Genomic DNA, 11,284 nt, shown 5'->3' with positions numbered 1-11,284 from the left:
TAGCAGTAAATAGAAGTAGCAGTATATATAAGTAGCAGTAAATATAAGTAGCGGTAAATATAAGTAGCAGTATATATAAGTAGCAGTATATATAAGTAGCAGTAAATATAAGTAGCAGTATATATAAGTAGCAGTAAATATAAGTAGCAGTATATATAAGTAGCAGTAAATATAAGTAGCAGTAAATATAAGTAGCGGTAAATATAAGTAGCGGTAAATATAAGTAGCAGTATATATAAGTAGCAGTAAATATAAGTAGCAGTAAATATAAGTAGCAGTATATATAAGTAGCAGTAAATATAAGTAACAGTATATATAAGTAGCAGTATATATAAGTAGCAGTAAATATAAGTAGCAGTATATATAAGTAGCAGTAAATATAAGTAGCGGTAAATATAAGTAGCGGTAAATATAAGTAGCAGTAAATATAAGTAGCGGTAAATATAAGTAGCAGTATATATAAGTAGCAGTATATATAAGTAGCAGTAAATATAAGTAGCAGTATATATAAGTAGCAGTAAATATGAGTAGCAGTATATATAAGTAGCAGTAAATATAAGTAGCGGTAAATATAAGTAGCAGTATATATAAGTAGCAGTAAATATAAGTAGCGGTAAATATAAGTAGCAGTATATATAAGTAGCAGTAAATATAAGTAGCAGTAAATATAAGTAGCGGTAAATATAAGTAGCAGTAAATATAAGTAGCAGTAAATATAAGTAGCGGTAAATATAAGTAGCGGTAAATATAAGTAGCAGTAAATATAAGTAGCGGTAAATATAAGTAGCGGTAAATATAAGTAGCGGTAAATATAAGTAGCAGTAAATATAAGTAGCGGTAAATATAAGTAGCAGTAAATATAAGTAGCGGTAAATATAAGTAGCGGTAAATATAAGTAGCGGTAAATATAAGTAGCGGTAAATATAAGTAGCAGTAAATATAAGTAGCGGTAAATATAAGTAGCGGTAAATATAAGTAGCAGTAAATATAAGTAGCGGTAAATATAAGTTAAAGCTGGTAAAAAAGCAGCCAAAATGTGGCCAAGAATGGGTGACTGGGGTAAAATAGGCTTAAAATGGCAAAAACTGGATGAAAACTCTCAAAAATGGAGAGAAAAGTGTCAGAAATGTGTGAGAAGTGACAAAAAGTGTTACAGATGGCAAAAATTGTCATAAAGGGGCAAATAAGGTGGAAAAAAATGTGTGAAAAGTGTTTCAAATGAGCAAAAAGCAGCAAAAAGGAGGGAAAATGAGCAACAATAGGAAAAAGTGATATTTAATGGCAAGAGGCAGCTTAAATGGGAAAAAGGGTAAAAAATGCAATTGCAAAAAGCAGGATAAAAGTGGCAAAAAGAAGAGGCAAAAATGGGCTAAAAACTGCAAAAAATGATTAAAAGTGGCAAAAATGGCAAATAAGGGCGATGGAGACATAAAAAATAAAGGTCGACAGTTAAATTTGACAATTACAGCCTTCTGGATGAGTGTGGGAAATAAACGCACTAATGTGACTTTCAACGGATCATTTCTGAGGTCAGAGTTTCCTGTTGTTGAGGTTTTCTGGGGAATAATCTTTAAGATTAAGACTTAAAGAGCCACAGGTTGGGTACCACTGCTCTAAAGATTGATAAACTCAAACCTAGAAGCCCGAGGGCTGAACAGAGGCAGATTAGTCTCTAATAACTGAATGGAATTTATTTTATTTAAAAGGAATGATTCAGCATTAAGCACAAGTATAAATGGTATGAGCTGTTGTAGCACTCGACAACAGTCTCGGACTTGTGACTGGTCTCAAGACCACATTTTATTGGTCTCAGACTGGCTGACCTCGGGATTTTTCATCAAGACCGGTCTAGACCAGCACTGATCTGCTGTTCTTTGACTTCATTAATGTGATAATAAGGAGAAGCACTCGCTAAAACAACAAACAGCTGCACCCAGGGCTGTTTCTTGCTGACTATGCAAATGCAAAGGGCCCCACAAGCCAACAGGGGCCCAAAGCTGAGTGTTCAGGCTCGTCTGAGGAGAATTAAGATGACCTCTTTATCCCTGTTTATGCTTAAAAATAAAAGTAGGATATCAGAATACAATGAATAAATAATGATCAGCTGTTGTCAGTGTGTTTGAGGCAAAATGAATTTAAACTGACAGGAAGGATGGGATTGACTGGGTCAGCGTATTTCCTGGCAGTATGAAACTATGAAAAACCCAAAACTACGATAACCTTGGTGCGGTCTTGAGTACAGCACTAGTCTAACCCAGTCTGAGTGAACCCTGATTTAACGACCCCGGAGCAGACCGGCCCTCACACCCCTCCTGAAATCTCTGGAGCCTCCCCAAGGGGGTTCTGGGTATTCAGGGTAAGATTCTCAGCATGCAGTAATAGTCATACAACACTATACTGTTTACAAAGTGCTGTGAAAAAGTATTCGCCCCCTCTTCATTTCTTACATTTTTTCACTTTTTCTCTCATATTTTGACCTTTTTCAATTTATGATTTTGACTTTTAATCTCATATTTTAAACTGTCGATTTATTATTTTTGCTTTTTATCTCATATTTTGACATTTTCAATTTATTATTTCAACCTTGATATCATGTTTTGACCTTTTAGGTGCACCATTTTTGATTTTTAGCCATATTTTTGCCTTAAAAACATGATTGTGACTTTCTTATTTATATATTTGCCTTTAAAAGCATGACTTTTTATTTAAGATTTTGAGCCTTTTAACTCATCATTTTGACTTTTTAAATCTCAAAATCATTTATCGCACAGGTGTCAAACTCAAGGCCTGGGGGCCAAATCCGGCCCAGGGAATGATTATATCTGGTCCGCGAGATCATATCATATTTGTACAAAAATGTAAACTTCAACTTAATTATTTAAAATATCCTTGTTAAGCTAAAAAAACTGAAAAGTAAAGAGTAAGAAAGATTTCATAAAAAGTCAAGAATGTGGGGAAAGAAATTAATTTGTGTTTTATTTCATATTTTTAATTTTGCATCCCAAGATTAAAACTCGAACTAAAAAACGCAAACAAATTAAAAATAACTGTCAAAATTAACACTGAAATGAAAGAATAAACCTGATTTAAAAAAAAAAAAAATCTTCAACAACATTACAAGATTTACGGTAATCAAAACATTTCTTTGCTCGTATATTACGTCCATTACGGTAAAGCAGCTTCGAACCACCAGGAAGGACTGGACGCCGCTGCGGAGCAGAAAATGTGTGACGTTGAAGTTTCCTGAGTGTGTGCAGGGTTCTGTCATGAGGTGAGTGGAACTGTGAGCTTTGTCTGATTGAAGCTACACATGTGAGGACTGCTGGAGCCCCGAACCAGCAGAGAATGAGGAAGTAAGACAGGACGCTGCAGCTGGCTTCAGTTTACTGACTGGTGCTACAGATGAGGCTTTTCATTCCAAATAAACGTGAAGCTTCTACGTGAACCCCTGTGGACGTTAACAGAACAGTTTTAAAAATGAGTAACTGCTGTAAAGGAGGCTAACCTTTAGATGAATAGAGCCAGCTCAGTCTGAGGTTCACTCCTGCCTGTGTTCCTGTTCTACAGTCAGAAAAACGTCAGTCAGACATCCTTCACTTCTTACTTTGAAGAGGAACTGTGGCACTCAGGGAAAGTTTTTGGAGTTATATAATTGTAACTTAATAAAAAAGCTAAATGCTGCGTTTTTTGTATCTAAGCCATGCTGTGATTTGTTTTTAGTCACACCAACAGTCTGCAACAATTAGAGAGAAATAAATGTTCACCTCTAGGAGCTAGAGTGCCATTTATTGATCAACTAATAAAGGATTAATCGATTCTTCATGGTTGCAGTTCTTTTTTTAAGATGACATTTTTGTGACTGTCACCCCCAGGATCCCCCTGTTGGCAGGTCTCCTCCTCCCCCTCCTCCTGTCTGCAGGTAGTGATGTCACAGGGGAGGAGGTGGCGAGGAAGCCCAATATTGTTCTGATGATGGTGGACGACCTGGGTATCGGTGACATAGGATGCTACGGCAATGACACCATCAGGTGGGTACAAACAGAGATAAACACTGGACATTTATCAGGTGATAAGATAAGAAGACAGAGTTTATTGACCCTGAGGGGAAGAGGCCTTGGGCAGTAGTGTTCACAGCTCAAACAGACACTGATATTGAAAAAGAAAAGAAGCAACTGTGCGTACAACAAGGTCTAAGACAGGGGTGTCAGACTCAATCACAGAAGGGGCCGGATTCTGAATTAAGGTCTGACCTGAGGGCCTGACAGGGTTTAACCAAACTGTCAACCACACTTTCAGCAGTTATAAACTATAGGTGCAAACATTAGCACTGACCATAAATGATTTTGAGATTTAAAAAGTCAAAATGATCAGTTAAAAGGCTCTAAATCTGAAATAAAAAGTCAAACTTATTAGTTCAAAAGGTCAAAACACAAGATGTTAAAATAATGCTTTTAAAAGGCAAATATATAAAAAGGAAAGACAAAATCATTTTAAAGACAAAAATATGACTTAAAATATAAAATGGTGCACCTAAAAGGTAAAAAAATGAGATGAAGGTGGAAGTGATAAAGTGAAAAGGTCAAAGTATTAGATTAAGAGTCAAAATTATACATTTAAAATGTCAAACTTTCTTAAAATTTGACATTTAAACACAAGGGCTGGGCAATTAATCACAAATCAGATTAAATCACAATATAGCCTGCTGCACTTTTTAAATCACAGAAGTTGCAATATTTCTTTAACTTGAAATGTGTCAAAATATTAGTTTAATAAATTGATTTTTTGCAGCGGCAGAGATTTTTGGCACATTATGCAAACATTCAAGTGTCAGTTTTTTAAAAATGCTTTACCTATTCATTCCTAATCAGAATAAAAATGATAATGCCCTTAAATAAAGCAAAGGACATCATATTTGCAATATGAGCAGAAATAGTTAGCTCATTCTGTCTAAAACTGATGAAGCCTTCAAGAAAGTCAGACCCCAGCTGTGATCAGCTGTATCCAGCCTCACCTCCTCCACCCAAGCCTCCTCCTTTATAGACTAAAGCTTCACCTCCTCCACTCCAGCCTCCTCCTTTATAGACTAATCTTCACCTCCTCCACTCCAGCCTCCTCCTTTATAGACTCAAGCTTCACCTCCTCCACCCCAGCCTCCTCCTTTATAGACTAATCTTCACCTCCTCCACTCCAGCCTCCTCCTTTATAGACTCAAGCTTCACCTCCTCCACCCCAGCCTCCTCCTTTATAGACTAATCTTCACCTCCTCCACTCCAGCCTCCTCCTTTATAGACTCAAGCTTCACCTCCTCCACCCCAGCCTCCTCCTTTATAGACTCAAGCTTCACCTCCTCCACCCCAGCCTCCTCCTTTATAGACTCAAGCTTCACCTCCTCCACCCCAGCCTCCTCCTTTATAGACTAAAGCTTGTTGCTCCCTCATATTCAGATTCATGCTACTATGGAATAATTGCTTTGGAAGTAATTTCATTGTTTTCAATACACATGGTCTTGTTTATGAAATATTTATTGCTTGAATTTGTCAAAAAAATACATGACATTAACCCAAGAATAATCACAATCCCAATATTTGTGAAAATATTGCAATTAGATTATTTTTGCAAATCAGTCAGCCCTTTTAAACACAATAAAATTTTGGGAACAAAACTGATTGATGTGACTTCCAGTGGATAATTTCTGAGGTCAAAATTTCTCTTTTTAAATGTTTTCTGGGGAATTATTGTATTGAGTAAATTGCAGATGCTGCCTACCCCAACCACATGCCCCGCCCCCCTCTGTCATGCCACCTGATGGGCTGCAGCCAGGACATCCCCATGTTGCCAAATGGGACCGTCCCTATTCTGGTGTTTCATCAGAATAGTCCCACCTTAGACTGTAAACTCTGGCATCCCGGAGTCACCCAGCCTGCATGTTAGCTCTTGCCACCGACCTTACCAGACTTTTCTTGTACCATTCCCGTACATGCAAGCTTAAAGAGCTGACAATGCTGCCTTCCCTGCCACATAGCCCCTCATGAACCCCACAGTGAAAATGCAGCTATTCCTGCTGCCAGCATTACTCATGAAGAAGAGCAAAGATGCACTAGTTGTACTATTTGACTGCCTGTGTGTCTCTTCTGCTCCTACTCCCCTCTCTTTTGTTTCTGTAGGACTCCTAATGTAGACAGACTGGCATCTGAAGGAGTGAAGCTGACTCAGCACATTGCAGCCGCTCCTCTCTGCACCCCGAGCCGAGCTGCTTTCATGACTGGGCGCTATGCAGTCCGCTCAGGTAACAGATAATCTTCTTATTCAGCTACAGCAAACAGGAGCATCCTGGTCACATTTGTTCAGGGATGATCGACATCGTGTTGCTTTTTTTTGTTTTTTGCACGCGTGTTGTGTAGGAATGGGCAGCACAGGCCGTGTTCAGGTGCTGCTGTTCCTCGGAGGCTCAGGGGGGCTACCAGCCACCGAGACCACCTTTGCTAAGAGGCTGCAGCAGCAAGGATACACCACAGGTCTAGTGGGTGAGAATAAACCCTCTGATCATTTATTCATAAGTGAAATTTCTCCTGAGAAAAGGGGCATCAGTAGATCATAATCTCCTCCATGAAGGGCGTAAGGCTGGCTTAGCTGAACTGAATAACACATGAATGTTTACACACAGATAGGTGTGAGCATACTAACTACTGCATTCTTCTAGTCCTGCACATAAGGATGCCATTAAGGAGCATTAAGGTGGATGACTATTTCACCCTTTCAAAGAATTTACAGCAAACCAAATAGTTTTGCATGCAGCCTGCAGAGATCCTGTGATTTGCAGAGTAAAAGCCTGTCTTGCCTTCACATTCCTGCCTCTCATGTTTGTTTTTCTCTGCAGGTAAGTGGCATTTAGGTGTGAACTGTGAGCGCAGAGGAGACCACTGCCACCATCCAAACCAGCATGGCTTCAGCTACTACTACGGCCTGCCCTTCACCCTTTTCAATGACTGTGTGCCTGGGGAGGGGACTGATGTCTTGGCAGACCTCCATCAAACACTCCAGATTTTAAGCATGATGCTCGGAGCTGGACTTTTTACTCTGGTAAGGCATGAAACATGAAATAAAACATGTATAAAGGCGATTTATTTGAGATGAAAACCTTCGAATCATTGAAAAGCAAACAAGACAGAGGGACGCATTTAGGTTGTCTGTTAAAAAGAAACAGAGAGTGGCTGTGCCGTTCACCCCAAAGCAGAATAGCTAATGCGTAATCACTTTGACACGAGCCACAGGGTCGGAAAAAAAAGATTGGAAACAGAAGCAACAATTGTGAAACTGGCAGCCATGTCAGCCTGAAACCTGTTTTAGAGGAGAGCAGAGAAACATTGAAACTGAGATATAGTGAGGATTGGTGATGAGAAGATGAATGAAGCTACTGCTACAGGTAAAGCTAACAAAAAGCACTGAGATCAGTTTGACAGAGGAGGAGTGGAGCCATTCCAGTATAAACTCAGTATCTGAATGAAATCTGGTGTGAAATTTGGGTGGAAGTGTTTCATTTGTTGGTGTGCTACACTGACGCTGAGAGCACATTTTAGTGGAGGGATGCAAAATGCTGGAGGGTTTCATGGTTGACATTCTGAAAGTTTCATAAACTACAAAGACTCAATCCTGGAAAGTTTTCACTGCTTTCTACATGAGCAAATGATATTTTTGTCTTATTTTCCTAAGTATTAATGCAAATGACAATCAGAGTATTTTTCAAGTCATCAGCCGTTAGAGCATAATTCAAATATTTTTGAACAAACTTCATAATAACCGTTATTTTTTAAATAAAAACCTCAAAATGTACTTTTCCACATTATAATTGTATAATAATAATAATAATATATTAATAGTATATAATAGTCAGGAACCCCCCAACTAGGGACAAGAGTTGGAAACTAGCAGTTGCTATAAACTCTCTGTGCAGCACATCAGAATCATGCTCTGTTATGGAACTATGTTAAACTGCATCGTCCCTATCAAATAGATACATTCAAATTCAAATTCAAATGCCCTAAGTCTGAGAGCTTTGCTCCCTTTTCCCAGGAGTGCTTGAACTTGACTTTTCAACATCTGGTTAATGATTATTGCACATTATATGGAATTGTCAGCAGTTTAAAAGAAGAAAAACACAAAAACAGATTTGTTTTTCATGGCTTTTATGAGAAGAAATGTTGTTATTGCTCATGAAGTTTTGATTTGACATTTGAAATGTGAACCTATACATGTTTAGAACAATCAGCAGTCATTTTTGGAGTCTAGGACTCTGGGTGTGCAAAACACAGTGCAAAAGATAACTATATACATAGGAGACAGTTAGTGCAAATAAAGGTGGAAAAATGCATTCTCAGCATTCTCAGTAACATATTGTTATTGCACATGACAGACATGCACAAATGCCACTATCTAACGCTATTTTTGAAAACTAAACACCACTCTCACTCGCTCTCCTTTTTCTCTCTTCCTTCACTCTCCTTTCTTATTTGTCTTCTGCCAAAGCTGCCGTTTTCGCAGTGCTGTTCAACATTACTGTAATACACTGCTTGGCCAAAAAAAGGTCGCGAATACCGTAATGAACCATATACGTGCGCATGCCCACAATTCTCAGCTTTCCAACACTGTTGGAATTTTTCTGATCAGACAAACTTTGACAGAGTTACGGTAATAATACTCTGGACATATAAAACACAGCACCAGCGCTGGGTCAGTAGGTAAAGGGTTAAGCCTTCTCCAGGTAGATCAGATTTTTCAGGCTCTTATGGATGGACTTTATGAAGCTATCAACGAATGACCCAGAGATTACGTTGTATCTCAGTAAATCTGATAGATGTCTGATTTTTCATCTCTCTCTGACATGTTTATATTTTTCTCTCCTCTTATGTGGACACTTTATTCCTCCCAACATGTATTTAGTTCTAAACTCTTTAAAATCAGAGGATGGAGGAAAAATTCTGCCCCTCCTAGTATGTTTTTATTATTTTCATAGCTTCATAACTAGATAATTTCTATGAAGAGGAGGAAGAGTAAAGAGAAGTATTTACCAGCGTGTAGCAGGAAGAGAGAAGTCCATAAAAGCACATTCAGATCTAAATTTAAATAGAGGACAGTTTGTTTGAACAAACACACACAATGAACTTCTTGTTTCACTGAATACATAACGTCTTTGGTAATGGTTAGTGATGCCACCTAGTGGTGAATTCATGGAACTGCATTAGAAAAATTAATTGCAGTGTATAATGAGCACCAGCCCTGCAGTAAATCTGAAAATGATGTGAAATACATTAGTGTGACAGATGCTTATTCAGCAGCTGTATTTTCTTTGATTTGTAAATGTTAGTGTTGTGTTTGTTTATAATGTTATTCTTTATTTTCAGCCTGACTGCTTACTATTTGAACCAGCCAGTGTGTGTCGATGTGTGTGTTGTTTTAGGTGTGTGCTCGCGTGTTTGGGCTCTTAGAGATCAACCTGGGTCTCCTGGTGCTGCTGTTTTCGCTCGGTATCCTAGCAACCGCCGTGTGGTTCATCCCCCTTAAATTCCTGCCAGCCTGGAACTGCATCCTCATGAGGAACCAAGAAGTGATCGAGCAGCCGATGACGGTGGAGACGGTACCCCAGAGACTTCTGGGAGAAGCACAAAATTTTATAAAGAGGTAGGACGGCAAAGGCTGAATGATCTGCAGTGTTTGTCCTTTCATAAAATTGAAAAGTTTTGATTTTTCTATGAAAGGAAATGACCAAACCACAATAAACCCTCTGGGTGGCTTGATGTTTCCATCTGAAGCGAGCAGATGAATGTTTGATTTTTTTTTTCCTGAGTCACATGAACTCAGCTGACCATTCTTAAAAAATTCTTTAATATTTTAAGTCCTAAGGCAGAAAAATAATCTTTCAGATCAAAGTAAAGAATGAAGCATGCAGAAAAGGATTCTTTTGTCTGTTTTAAATTCCTGCTATTAACCAACTTCATAAAAAAGAGTCGGGGTAACGATGTGTTTTAGCTCTCAGATTTATAGCACGTTTGCTGGAGTCAGTCATGTTCAGCTCATGTGTTTCTTCTGAAATTAGCTGCAGATGAACACACTTGTTTTTCTCAGAGCTGTGAGTGAATGAGACTAATGCTCCAGCTGAGGCCATTATGGGCTCTGTGTCTACACAGTATCTCAGGTTTGTATGTTTGCTGGAAATCCTTGAAGGTGCAGGTTTTTAAGCCTCAGATGGTGTCAAATAAATAGTTAGACTGAGAATGTTTGGTGTTCAAAATGGCAGCATGCAGGAATAACAAGAAGGATATACATTCATTATTTTTTCCAACTTCTGTTGCACTCATTTCTCAATCAGATTTTGGGGAATTTAACCTTTAAATGCCATGTTAGTTTTAAAAACCCTGATGTGTGCAATGTAAAAAAACAAAGGAAACATTTTTCACATACTACTTAAAAATTAGATTTCATTGAAGAGCCTTGAATATGTAAATAATGAGCAACATCTTTGATTTTTATGCTCTATTGGGTTTAAAACTTTAAGATTTAATAACATTGATAGAATAGTGGCCCTGTTAAAAATCAGTATAAAAGCTGACATTTCCCCTCATGCTGATGGAGGAGTGGCTGACCCTGGTGACAAACAGGAAAACTACACAGTTGAAGCAATAACTACAAAATGAAAGTCTAATATCATAAGAAGTTTTTCACTGGCTCAGGGATCCCAAATTGTGTTTTAAACGGATTTTAATGGAGCATTTTTGATCACGAACACCCTGAGTGTATCTTTAAAGCATACAGAGCTCATGAAGGACCGTCACAGGTTCTGACGTAAAAATGTCAGAATTAGAAGGTATAATCTATCTATCTATCTGTCTGTCTATCTATCTATCTATCTATCTGTCTATCTATCTATCTATCTATCTATCTATCTATCTATCTATCTATCTATCTATCTATCTGTCTGTCTGTCTGTCTGTCTGTCTGTCTGTCTGTCTGTCTATCTATCTATCTATCTGTCTGTCTGTCTGTCTATCTATCTATCTATCTATCTATCTATCTATCTATCTATCTATCTATCTATCTATCTATCTATCTATCTGTCTGTCTGTCTGTCTGTCTGTCTGTCTGTCTGTCTATCTATCTATCTATCTATCTATCTATCTATTTAACTATCTATCTATCTATCTCTCTAACTATCTAACTATCTATCTATCTATCTATCTATCTATCTAACTATCTATCTATCTATCTATCGATCTATCGATCTATCGATCTA

At 38.0% G+C, this 11,284-nt stretch overlaps 1 protein-coding gene across 2 annotated transcripts in view; it reads left to right on the top strand.

Annotated features, from left to right (window-relative positions):
• Positions 1-3,181: 3,181 nt before the first annotated feature.
• Positions 3,182-11,284, top strand: part of arsh (arylsulfatase H) — a 26,398-nt gene continuing 18,295 nt past the window's right edge. The window contains exons 1-6 of one of the 2 annotated variants that reach the window (XM_041806459.1): positions 3,182-3,271; positions 3,873-4,028; positions 6,165-6,286; positions 6,402-6,524; positions 6,878-7,080; positions 9,455-9,675. In XM_041806459.1, the coding sequence (XP_041662393.1) occupies positions 3,267-3,271; positions 3,873-4,028; positions 6,165-6,286; positions 6,402-6,524; positions 6,878-7,080; positions 9,455-9,675 (830 nt within the window). In that variant the 5' untranslated portion in view covers positions 3,182-3,266. The other variant, XM_041806458.1, reaches the window with a different exon arrangement.

Source organism: Cheilinus undulatus, linkage group 15 (genome assembly GCF_018320785.1).
Source record: "Cheilinus undulatus linkage group 15, ASM1832078v1, whole genome shotgun sequence".
NCBI classification, from domain to species: Eukaryota; Metazoa; Chordata; class Actinopteri; order Labriformes; family Labridae; genus Cheilinus; species Cheilinus undulatus.
The sequence above is the reverse complement of the archived record's forward strand: the minus strand, read 5'-3'. Positions and strand labels throughout refer to the sequence as shown.